Source organism: Perissodus microlepis, chromosome 7 (assembly GCF_051167445.1).
Source record: "Perissodus microlepis isolate ML-2025 ecotype Zambia chromosome 7, ASM5116744v1, whole genome shotgun sequence".
Classification (NCBI taxonomy): domain Eukaryota; kingdom Metazoa; phylum Chordata; class Actinopteri; order Cichliformes; family Cichlidae; genus Perissodus; species Perissodus microlepis.
Genome location: NC_140467.1, coordinates 20,786,421 through 20,799,250, shown reverse-complemented (window position 1 = coordinate 20,799,250; position 12,830 = coordinate 20,786,421). Strand labels below are relative to the sequence as shown.

Genomic DNA, 12,830 nt, shown 5'->3' with positions numbered 1-12,830 from the left:
AAGCAATATGATGCAGTATGACTGACACAGCAGGAATGTTTGATTCAGAAAACTCAGAAAAGCAGAGCACACCTCACGTTATTTTGATTAAGCCCAACTCCAAAACCTGAACTGTAATCTTGGAAGGCCCACGCAGAAATGCAACCAACAAGCACAGAACAAAAATCCCACATGTGACAGTTTATATATTTCGATGCTCTGAAATTCTCTCGTAAAAGTTATCTGTGCCTGAATGGATCCTGCTCTGGAATGACCTGGTGTGTATTCTTTCAAACTGATGAGGATTTGGACAGCCTCTCTCCAAGAACTCTTCCAGAAAAAACAGAAAGAGCAAATTTGTTGTCTTTCATCCTCTCTCTACCACTTAGTGCTGCATCGTTTTTTCCACAGTATTTACTCTGTAGCACACGTGTTATTTCTTTCTTATAACTCATTAAAAATGTAATATATTCAGTCATCCTTTAATACAGTAGCTTTATACTTAATTTCATTCAATTTTATTCATATAGCACCAAATCACCAAAAACCTATCAAAAGCTTTCATGGCTTTTGCTTCCACTAGATCGATCGTGCTCACCAAAGTAAGCTAAATAGCAACTGACTTTGGCCTTTTAGATGAAAACACACTGCTCTGGATTTATAACAAGACAAATGAAAGCTGAATACACTCAGGCAAAGGCGGTGCCTGACTCAGGACACATGACACATGACATCCACTGGAGCATTATCTGGCATATGGATGCAATCGCATTAACATGGATTTTGTGTTAGAGACTTTGCTAGTTAAAGACCAAGAAGACAAATATCATACTTTATATCCCAACGCAGCTACATTGAAGGTCAGAGCTCTCCTGTGAGGACACAAGTGCTTATCATCTCAAAAGGAGAGACTATTTTTTAAGAACCATGACACTTAAAGAGTTAATACACAGCTATTAATCATCTAATGCTTAAACAGTCCCAGACTGAGAAGCCTTAATGGAAGCTCCTCCTAAAGTGCTCTGAGAGGGATTAGTGATACCCTTCGAGCAATAAGGAGAACAGAGGAACAAAGCTATAGAATTGGACCACTTCTTAGGCCCATCCCATCACAGCGTCTCACCTGAATGGTGCACGCAGCTCGTCTCATGTTGACAAAGTGCTTCCTCTCCAGAACTGCCCTGAAGCGGCGCTGCAGCATGACGATTCTCCGCAGGACCTCCTGGTGCAGGAGGGTCTGAAGACGCTGGCGCTCGGCCTCGCGCAGGAACACCTGCATCATACAGAAACATTAGGTAAAGTGAAGTTGCTGAAGTCCACTGCATGGGACATTTAAAAAATATATATATAGAGAGAAGGACAGTCCATTTATAATTTCCAGAATTCGTACCATGGTGCTGCCCACTTGGTACCCAGCAGGGGGCAGGTGGATCCGTCTGAAGAACTCCCTGACGCCCGACTTTGTGGGGCTGGTGCCCCGAGGCAGCAGCACATGGAAGTGATGCACAAAGTCCTAAAAAAGGATTTTTGTATGTTCATTTTCTGGTGATTCATTTTGTGATGAAAATAGAACATTAAAAACGTGTTTTGTTATATGACGGCAGAGTTCTGGTTAAGATTAAATACAGCAAGGAAATCTAAACATCATTACAAATGTTATTTTCTCAATAAAGTAAAACATCTTTTAATCAACATCATAGTGATAACATGGCTTTGGCTGTGGATCTGCAGCGCAGTTGCGTTAGGAGGGGATTACCTGAAAGGTGTACTTGCTGCTGTATCCTGATTGTCTGATCCGGACGGTTTCCAGCATACCTGTGTACCTCAGCTGTCTGAGCACCAGACTGTCGTTGAAGCGCAGCGGCAGCTAAGTGGGACAGAAAACAAAGGAGCGCTTAAAAACAATCCAGCAGTCGGTCACTAAGAGGAGTGGAGGCTATTCTGCAGGAGTGATCACCTTCTCAGCGTTGGAGCGAATGCACTTGACAAAGTATGGCTCCGACTGATCCAGAGTCTCCATCAGCTTATTGAGCGACGCCTGCACACACAAACTGAAATGATCACACTTTTGCTCTTTGTTGTTACTGATGCTGCTGCACGTGCTTGTGCTGCCGTCTGCTGTGTCACCAGTGTTGTTGTAATTCTTTGAGTGCTCCAGCAGAGGGCGAAAGCGGCACTGACCTGGAACTGAGCGCTGATGCTGGGAGGCTTCTTCTTCTTGTGCAGATGAAGCAGAGACTTGGTGATGCGGTCGTGGAGCGTCACGCTGCTCAGGTAGCGCAGAGACTTAATGTCCAGCAAGTGCTGCGCACAAAAACCCGGATCATTTACAAACCTGTGTATCACTGAAGTGAATGAACACCTACTAAGTTTTGCGTAGTGTCAGGTCAGGGTCTTACCTTGGGAAGAGTTGGTTTAGTTTTGCAGTTTTTGTTTCTCCTGAACATGAGAAATTATAATTAGCAGATATTATCAGCAGACTCAACAGCTATTAACATCTTTTATTTCCTCTGTATTAGTGCTGATACGCTCTCTTATCCCTTCTTACAATCCAGCCTTACAGGCCTTACAGTATGCTGGGGGAAAGCGCCTTAAAAACCATTGCTTTAAAGACAGCCTATTATACTTGTCTGTATTTTTTGCCGGCTATACTCTATACTGTTACAGTGACATTATATTAAACATGCCAAAGTTTTGATTCATGAAGTCTGTGTGTGTGGATAATCCCTGTGAGTCATAGTCTGCTCAAAACGGCTGCTTTTAGACAGCTATTTCCTTTCTTGGCTCTGTATGATGTTAATGACTGCAGATAGCCCTCAAATGGGCACGAAGATCTGGCTGTCAGCACCAGAAGCCTGACACATCTGCTGTTTAACCCTCCCGTTTACAACTGGGGAAGCCAATCAGAAGATTCAGACAGCGTATGAACAGCACCAAGTTAGAGTGTAAGATATCCAAGGAGTTTTTAAAACTGTGACTGACGCAAAGCTACTTTAGTAGAGTCCAAGAATAAAATTAGTTAGCAGGAAATGAGCAGAATAGGCTCCATTTAAAGCGTATCACTACTAATATTAGACCAACAGGGGCGGGCGAAGCTCAGGAAGTAGAGTGGATTGTCTACTAATTGGAAGGTCAATGATGTATTGTGTGAGTGTGTGGGTGATAGATAAAAGAGCTTGAAGTGCACAGAACAAAGCACTGTATGATTGCGTGTGCATGGGTGAATGCATGCTTGCAGGGTAAAAGCGCTTCGAGTGCTCAGCGTGATATACTGGATTGAGAATTATCAAAAACAAACAAACAAACAAAAAGACTACTGTGACTTTGTGATATGTCACTCACATTAGAATTCCCTGAGCTCTCTCTAGGAGCTTGCTGTTGTTCGAATTGAGGAAGATCCCATCTTCTTCCAGCGCGGGGCTTCCCATCGAAGAGAGGCGACCCGACCTGGAAGTGCGACCATTACATCCAACGCTGTAGCCATCCCTACAGGGAGGGAGGAAGAGTGAAGATCAGCACAGAGGCATTTTATTTAATACTAATAATACACACTCGTACTTACCAGCTGGCCTTCTCATTGAGGGCGTTGGTGCCTTGAAGATCTGACAAGGGGGTGCGGGGATTCTTCCTGGTTATACCTGGATATGAAGTGGTGAAGAGAGGAAAAGGAAAGGAAATACAAAAAGGAGTCAAAGGTCACAGGGTTTATCAACACCTACATCTCACTCACCCCGTGTTTGAAGCCACAGCATTAAGATCCAGCACTTAAGGGTCTCCGCTAATCCCCTAACTCCAACTCTCTACCGTTCTTCGCTTTCACTTCTCTAACACACTTCTTCTTTATACATGACAAACCACTATCTTCAGGGCAGCATCTCTGTTCCACTTGGACTCTATTAGAGTGGCTTTGCTATCTGAAACAAGCTATTTTAGCCTTCTTCTGATTGGTTGCCCTAAACAGCAGGTGCAAAAGAAAATTGCCCAGATTACCCGTAATTTGGGCATTACAGATATCATCTTAACAAGGCTCTTTCAAAGCAAAATATAAACATTACAGTATATAACTGTTTTCACAGGCTTACTTGTAGTAATCATGACTAGTGCACAGATGTCGAGGTGCAAAATCATCAGACTTTCTGTTTTACAGGAAAAAATAAAGACTTGAGAAATTCTCTTGGGAATTTCCTTTGAAATGAGTTGCATTGCTGGAAAGCTGTTAAATCCCACTTCTGCAAAGTGCTGCTTTACAACATTAGGATACATGACATGAATAAACACACTTGAAGTATGCAAAAACACACTCAGGCACACAAATGTGATTATCAGTGCTGAAAGGAGTGATAAAGGACGGCCAGAAAAACCGTGGGTGTCATTAAACCCTTCTGGTCTACAGAGACCTGATTCATTTGTCTGATCACTCATGCGTGGGAAAATTTTTGGTTATGAGCTTTGCTCCTAGGCTGAGTCAATCTGCCCAGAGCTCAGAGTGACCCACATACCTGATTTCTTATTAATGGCTGCAACAGAACCAGTTTACCGGGCCTCAAAACCACAAGCCACCCATTATGATCTATACAGCACAGGATTCATTTCTTTCATTAGGCCGAGCTACGTGCCTTCTTAACTCACGAGGAATCAATCCATCTAAAAACCTCGTTCACAGGGATCACCTTCCAAACTCTACTTAGATATGAATCATACCAATCCAATATAGTACCATTTAATATATAAGTGAAGATAAAACACATTAAACCTCAAGAATTACATCAATTTTCAAAGGAAGGCCTCTCATATTCTTAGCAAATTGAATTTAAATGATCAATACCAAAAAATATTGCACGCTCAAATAAGTGCCGACCTTTCAGTTTTACAGAGGGTCCCTATTATTCTGGCTTCAAATTTATTGAAATATTGACCCTGCCAACCTGTCTTTAAAATCTGACAAAACAAATCCACATATGAGGACAAGCGAAATCCCACATCCTTATTATTTATAAGGATAACACTTATACGAATGTAAAGGGTGCAATATGCAAGATTATATATGCAAGAAATATAGCTTTGTGTCAAAGATATCTGTGTTGTGTATCTACTGAAGTTGGGATAGTATTCAGCTAGGACCAGCTGTACCTTTCCGTAATACCAATTTATAGCTCAAGAGGAGCTACTGACTCATCCTAGTGTCCAATCTGTCGAACTAACACGAAAAGAAGAAGCAGCGCTCCCCAGAGATTGTTTTTCACTTTTATACAGTCTATATACAAAGCAGGCAGTCAATAAATGAAACAAAAACATAATGACTGCAGATCCTGGGAACCAGCAGTAATGTGTGACCTGCCTTGGATTGCGTTGAATCCATGCAAAGCCTACTAGGTTGCCTATGCAGGCAGCTGATGTTGTTGCCAGCTTTTATACTTTTGCATGACACAATAGTAAGTACTGGTGTAAATCCCAGCATGTAGGTGATAGCATGGACAAAACTCCTGCTAAAACTGCTAAGACTAGCCAGACTCTCAAACTAATGTGTTTGTAAGTGCTACACTTTTTAGTGACATTCAATACATAATTTGTTTATGTATTGTTTTTGGGAGATTTTCTTTCTCTTAGACTAGTCGACTTGCCTAAATACTTTCTGCTATTTAAAAAACTAGCGTCCAAAGATTAGCATGGTAGGCTAGTTGGCGATTCTAAATCGGTTGTAGGTATGAAGAATATAAAGTGCTTTAGGTGTATAGACAGGGGTGCACATAAGTGGTCCGCAGGTGCGCATTCGCTGTCAAAATAAAAGACGCGCACCAGATAAAAAGTTGCAACGCACGTTTGCGTCCATATAAAAGGCACTGTTTTTGTCCGCTAGAGTGGGATTTTCACGGCATATTCTGCACCACATCTCTATGCGTTCATCATTTGTTTGAAGCCAGCTCACCTCCTGCAACCACTTTTCCAAGAATATGCGCTTCTTTTGTGGTTCGGACTCCTTCTGTCATTTCTTTGGAGGTGGAGGAAAACCAAAGTAATTGCTTAAAGGAGCTTCTTCGACATCTTTAAGAGTTCTAAACAAATGTCTGTCCTCCTCCAGAAAATCTTATGCACGCAAACACGCGTTGCAACTTCTTATCTGGTGCACGTCTTTTATTTTTTCAGCGAATGCGCACCTGCGGACCACTTATGTGCAGCCCTGTGTATAGACTGACCTGCTGTATGAACATATGGTTCATTATAGTTGATTTGTAGTTTTAAGTGCCTTGAGTGGTCAGTTAGACTAGAGTGCTACAAAAATGTGTGTAGGCTACACTTTTAGCCTAGCATCGCTTACACCCGCAGCAAGCCTAGTTTGCCTTTCAAGTCAGCCATGGAGGTTGGTTGTTGACTGATGATGTAACAATTATTGGCAAGTGAAACAAAAGAAAGCCACACTAAGAAACGAAAGCAACACTGCCACTTCTAGGCTAAACTGTTTCACATATTCCACCTTTAAAAACAAAAAATCATAATTAAGGTGAGGAATAGAGAAAAACACAAATAACTAATACATACTGTTATTTCAGAATAACAGTATATCAATATTTTTAATTTTTTTTGAAGTAAAAGCAATTTTAAAAGCTTTCTACAAGAGAAGCATATTGAATAAATTAAAGACATACAGACACTTTCTCTGCTGCCTCCATCCCTTTTCTTTGTTTTAGCTGTAGATCAGTTTGTTAGTTTTTTAAAGGGTCTCAATTTTTGGTTAATAATCCATAAAACATGAAACATGTATGAACAAAATACTGCAAAAATCCATGACAATCCTTTTGCAGCACAAAACCGCATACATGGTGAAATCACTGTGTGTGGGACTGAACTGAGGCTACACGCAAGTCTCTCCAACTTTCTTCCCACCGTCTATTAGTGTGAATGTGTGCAGGAAACTCAGGTTACTTACTGTATTTCTCATCTTTGCATCTTTGAAGGATCTCGAGGCTCCGCTGGTGAACAGGGTGGTGAAGAAAACTGAAGCTGTCAACGGTTTTAACAACAGCACAGGGAACTGCTGCATCATTCCCTAAACCAGAGAGAGGGAGAGAAAATATGACAGTAAATTCCAGTCAAGCATCTATCAGGAATATTAAACATAATAATGGTTATACTGTGAGTGGATTAAGTCACTAAGCTCTTTGGAGTTTGGAGGTTAGATCTACACAGAGAGTAGATAAGCTGGGAATAATGAACCAACTCCATCACAACAACCTACTGTCATTCAAAACCATGAGTCAAATGCTTATGAATGCCGACTTTTGATTTTTAATACTGAAGGTTTGACGTAGTTCCTCTGGTGCGCACTGTAGTGGTACCGAATCTGTCCTCACAGAATCTAGATGGACAACCTTGCTAAACTTCCTCCAGTGAACAAAAGGCAAAGCAAAATTTTCAATTATGGAAGTTTGTAGCCGAGCTCCTGTTCAACTTTACCATGAGCACACCCCCCTGCACTTTTTACATAGCCTGGCTACTTGAGTCCCGACTGAAGACAGAAAGTTTATTATGATAAGGTAAATACACCAACTAACCATGTACAAATATTTAAAAAGGCCCACATCTTAACAATCAATCATTTTTCTGTAGCTCCTACTGTCAGCTTGGTTAATATTTGCGATGCACAGTTCAACTTATGGTAAACAATACTACACACCTGTATACTTAATATATTTGAATGTATAGTCACTGTTATCCTCATTTTGGACAAAGAAATGTTATCAAATAGTAATCTGAGACAAACTCCAGAAAGTTTCTGTAAATATAATTTCTTCTGAAAATGAATGGTCTGTTCCATAAACTATCAAATTAAAATACAGAAAACACCATAAAAGTATCTGTAGCACCTGCAGGTAAGTTAGTCTTTCGTAACAACTATAGGGGGAGAAAGTGCTTTTACTTCAAGTCTTCATAACATAATTACCTGACATCTAACATGGCTTGCTGTGCTGTTATTTGTACACACAGCCCAGCCAACAGTTTTGGATTATGAAATAGTGTTTTCATGTTATTTGGAAGGTTTCCATGTCTGTACACTGCACCCATACGTTTTCAGATGCAGCTTGCTAAACCAAGCTTTCCAGTGTTAGCTAACAGCTTTAACAGTCTACTCTCTCACCCATGTGTGGTCACATTTAGCATAAAAAAGTTTTTTGTTTTTTTTTAAAGAAATGTTACATTGTGGTTGCAACAGCCATCTTTTATATACAGTCTATTATGGCAGAACTTCTTTTTTTTTCCTGGCCTTTAACTTTAACGGTTTACTGCATATACTGAACCTGCAGGGTGTTCTTCACCTGTTTTTTTGTGGGTGTGTCTGCGTCCAGCCTCCCTGAACGCCACATGAGCTCTGAAGTAAGCGCGGAGCACGGCCCAGCGAAAGGTCGCCACGGGGTCGATTCCCATCAGGCCACAGATGAAGGCGTTCTTGCTGCTCTTGAGCAAGGCCACAATGTCGGGACGCATGTGGTCAGTGTTCTTCTCCCTGAAGTCCTGGATGAAGAAAATACGTGTTTTCAAAACAGCCTATTTCTTTCATTTAAAGAAGAACGTTAGGCAACCTTTGTAGGACTAAAGCATGAAAGCACAAAGCTGAAGTATTACAACAAACAAGGACCTTAGTTATTGCTGTGGCTGGGATTTTATTTCTTGTTTGTAAAGCTGTGGAAAGGCACTTGGCAGCAGAGTTTGCAACTATTTATGGGCAAATGTTTCACCTCTTTTCTTTACTCAGTTGTGTGGATAGAGTTAAATAGCTTGCATGATAGCGCCATCGATTTTCATCTAAGACTTGGCAAGAATGCAAATACATATTAGTATACAAAATGTCAAAATATTGCTTTAATCTTCAAAGCCATAATTAAAATGAAGCAGTTTTACAGCCTGTAAATATGTAGTTAATTCACGTTTGTTCTCATGCACCTCTCGCTTCACATTAAGCACGAGGTGAGGAAAAATCTTCTCACACATCCATACGAGTGGAGAAACACATGCCCCACGCCCTCTGCCCCATCTGTCTGTAAGGAATGAAATATTCCAACTTGAAGTGGTGCTATCATAACAAAGCTTGAACTATAAACCCTTCTCTGTCCATATGAAACAAATCAGCTGTGCGCTCGCTGCCGAGCCAACGTCAGGCACATTTCACGTCTGCGGCTCTCGCTGCACGGTTCGCCCTAAACGACTCACTGTCTCTGAGCAAATATAAGATACTTTTCCACAGCTGAGATAACCAGCTGTTATGGATTTATATACAGTCAAACAACAATACGCTCGATCCAGTCCAGCACATGTGCTTCTTATCAAAACGCAGCTGGGAAACGAGCAGAGAATTAGATCTAACTGCAAAAATAGGTCGAAAGAACAAGCAGATCTGCGGCAGGGTTTCAGGATCCATAAAGACTCGAGTGAAGTGAGACAGCTCAGACTATCAAAATCTCAATTTGATGCAAACAAAAGGTAGAAAAGTGAACGTCAGATTCCGAACTGTAGTTCCTGGCTTCATCAGTAAATTGATGTTATCACTGGAGACATGTTTCCTAACACTTTATTTAAAATGAAGTCCGCAGCAAAATTAACAGATATCAGTGGAAAAAAATCTCTTTTTTTCACGTAACTGTTTGTGCCAGCGTGCTCGGTTTAATGCCTAATTTTGGGTTCATTCGCAGCTATTAGCAGGTGGGGCTGTTCTGTAAATCCAGGGCAGCAACAGAGCAAACAGTACATAAATCCTTTGGATTACTGTTACAGTTGGCTGCCCTGAGATTATAAGAAACTACCAACACGTGCAGGGTCGGGGACACGGTGAAACTACAACGCTGAGGCTACAATGATCATCGGTGGTGACGCGCTACTGTAAAAAGCAGATCAGATCTTTTGCATGAGAGCAGAGACTCGTCTTACCTTGACTCCGTACTTGACTTTCCCAGCGTAGTGTCTGATGATGAAGGCAGGCTCCATGACAGCGGGGAACTCGATGTAGCTGTTTCCTTCATGCTGACGCTTGAACTTGTCCAGCAAGGTCTGATTGGAAGCTTGAGGGAAACTGCAAAGACATTGATTTCATCAGGCTCGCATTCAAAGTCTCTAAAGACCAAAGTGGACACACTTTGGTTTTTAGAGACTTTTTATCTTCTGATTATTTCAGGAAAATAAAAAATAAGTTACAAACATTACCACCACCTGCCACATTTTTCCCACACATCTGCTTTCCTGCACTTCTCAAGCGCTCATCCCATTCCTCTAATCCCAAGAGATTAAAACTCCCTGTCACATATTTAATCCCATGACTTAAATTTAACCACAGGGGTGCTTACGAGGCCTCCACTTGCACATTCTTCTTTGGTATTTTCACCTCTGCTTTATGGACATTTAAGCCATTAACTACCAACCTCTGCTGGCTGGATCAACATTCCTGGAGATGTTTCATATCACCTCTCCTCCCTGCACCTCCAGACCGCACTGCCTACCCAGGTGGAGGTCCTGAAGTTTGATGCTGTTAAAGTCAAAATGCCCCCACACTCGTCTGATTCTGCAGTAACATAATCCATCTCTCCAGAGGCCCTGAAGGCTGCACTAGCTGTGAGTGATGAGATCTCCAAGAGACTTTCCTTCTTTTGCTATAGTCATTTAGCATGAAGCTCCTTCCTGCGGCAGCACAAACCCTGGGAGAGATCCTGTCTGCCTCATTTTTTTCTTCAGAGATCCCCCTTTGACCCTATTTCTTCAAAATTGCTTCCCCACACCCCAACACGCACACACGCTGTACGAACAAATACATACACGGCATTCGGTCCACTCCCAACGTTATTACATCCAGATGAAGAAGCTACGCTAAGTGGCAGGTAAGATGACAGCTAACATAGATAAATATGGTTCCAAAGATGTACCGCCTGGTGTGTTTTTCTATGCGAGGGGGCTGGGGGAGCATTTGATTTGATTTATGAAGAAGAAAGATGCCGAGACAGAGAGCTGACCCGCAGTACAATGTTTCACCATAGGAAAGGCAGAGAAAAAGCACAACCTGTTAGAGTAAAAGTGGGGGAGGAATCAGTATATCTTTGGTTAAACCCTGGTACGAGTCCCAGTGTTGGTATCGATCAGGCTAATGAATGAAAAGCCTGCAGAGGGAGCAATCTGTCTCTTCAGTTTAACAGATGCACGAAAGTAGTTTCCGTGTAGCGTGACCATCATTGATGAAGCACACTGCAAGGGGACAAAGTTTAAAAGCAAGAACCAAACTGCAAGCAATAAAAGACCTATCTATACTCTGCTCTTCAACTGGTTTCACCAATAATCAGCTACGTTTATATCCTCTCCTCATGTTTAGTGCCACAAGTTTTATTTATGCAACAGCAAATCCTATTGTAACGTAATTACTTATATTGTAAAGAGTCAACAAAGAATAGAGAAAATCCCAATAATCAGACAACCCATTTGAATAAGCACTTGGCGACAGTGGGAAGGAAAAACTCCCTTTTAACAGGAAAAGAAACAGGAAGAAACTATCTAACACAACTGGTTAAGTGTGAGGGGAGGGAGACAGGACAAAAGACACACAGATTAATGATAACCAATGATTAAAAGCAGAGGTGTGTATAAACACAAAGAGAGCAAAAGCAGGTGAGTAAAGTAGAAACACTCAGTGCATCATGGGAAGCCCCCAGCAACCGAGGGTCTATTGCAGTATAACTAAGGCTACGTCCACACTAGCCCGGATAAATTTGAAAACTGTTTTTGTCTGAAAACGCTCCGCGTCTACACTAGCATTTTCAGTCGTTTTCACAGAGTTGTGCGTCCACATTGAAACAGACGAAAACGCTTACGTTCCAGTACTGCGCATGCGTGAAACGCAAGAAGATTCGACCTGCCTCATTTCTGTCTGCCGTTTATTTACTTTCCGGCTCTTTGAAACGTTGCGGCAAAATGTTGAGGAAAAGTTTTTTTAAATGGAATAACAATGAGGTGGAGTTGTTGCTGCGAGTAACACAAAGGTACAAAGTTGCAAAAGCGAGTGAGAATAAAATAATTTGAAGAAAAGCTATCTGGAGCATGTACAGACTGATATTAATCTTTAATAGGGCTGTCAAAATTAGGCGCAAACAAAACAACTGCTGTATAATGCCCTCCGCTATCTTAGTTTAATTGGTCACATGACTGCATCACATGACTAAAATGTGTCATCGTTTTCAAAACGTCTCCGAGTTCGCTGTCCACACTGCAACGTGAAAAACGGCCTTTTCAAATGTATCCGCTTTGGAGAGCTTTTTCAAAACGCTGTGTTTTCCTTGACCGAAAACGCCGTCTCAGTGTTGACCGGAGGCCAAAATGGAGAGAAAAAGATGTGTTTTCAAATGAAAACGTATTAGTGTGGACATGGCCTAAGGAAGGGTCACCTGAAGCCTCCCTGAGAACCCATGCTCAGTTTTCAGGCCTCTGATTCCATTTTATAAAGGCTCCCTCCCATAGTTGATAAAATACACCGTTTCCCTTATAACACATGGAGGAAACCAGCAGCTGTGCAATATCTTGCAGAAAATGGTTCAACTGACAGTTTTAATGATTATCTAGTAAACAAACACGATCCATGCTAATCAACAGGTGCCGTACTTGCACTCCTCGTCCAGCAGGTGGAACAGAGCTGTGGGTTTCTTGCTGATTAGGTTGATGCAGCCACTGTTGTCGATGTAGTCGATGTTGTGCCAGGTGATGCCCTCTGCCCTGTACTCTTCCTGCAAGCAAGAACAAACAGACAGGAGAAGGATGGTCAGTAACTTTGCGAAACACAAATGAAGCGAGACAACAAACCCGTGTGTTAATGTCTTTGATCGCTATGT

General features: G+C 41.7%; 1 protein-coding gene across 12 annotated transcripts in view; it reads right to left on the bottom strand.

The window, feature by feature from the left end:
- The window catches only part of LOC146383002 (unconventional myosin-IXAa-like), a 151,964-nt gene that overhangs the window by 19,114 nt on the left and 120,020 nt on the right, over positions 1-12,830 (bottom strand). For all 12 annotated transcript variants that reach the window (XM_084934072.1, XM_084934064.1, XM_084934065.1 and 9 more), the window contains 12 exons: positions 12,604-12,725; positions 9,898-10,039; positions 8,292-8,487; positions 6,905-7,024; positions 3,542-3,617; positions 3,322-3,465; positions 2,379-2,418; positions 2,161-2,283; positions 1,937-2,017; positions 1,736-1,846; positions 1,370-1,492; positions 1,103-1,252 (listed from right to left, as the gene is read on the bottom strand). In XM_084934072.1, coding sequence (XP_084790198.1) covers positions 1,103-1,252; positions 1,370-1,492; positions 1,736-1,846; positions 1,937-2,017; positions 2,161-2,283; positions 2,379-2,418; positions 3,322-3,465; positions 3,542-3,617; positions 6,905-7,024; positions 8,292-8,487; positions 9,898-10,039; positions 12,604-12,725 — 1,428 coding nt within the window. The remainder of the gene's footprint in view (positions 1-1,102; positions 1,253-1,369; positions 1,493-1,735; positions 1,847-1,936; positions 2,018-2,160; positions 2,284-2,378; positions 2,419-3,321; positions 3,466-3,541; positions 3,618-6,904; positions 7,025-8,291; positions 8,488-9,897; positions 10,040-12,603; positions 12,726-12,830) is intronic.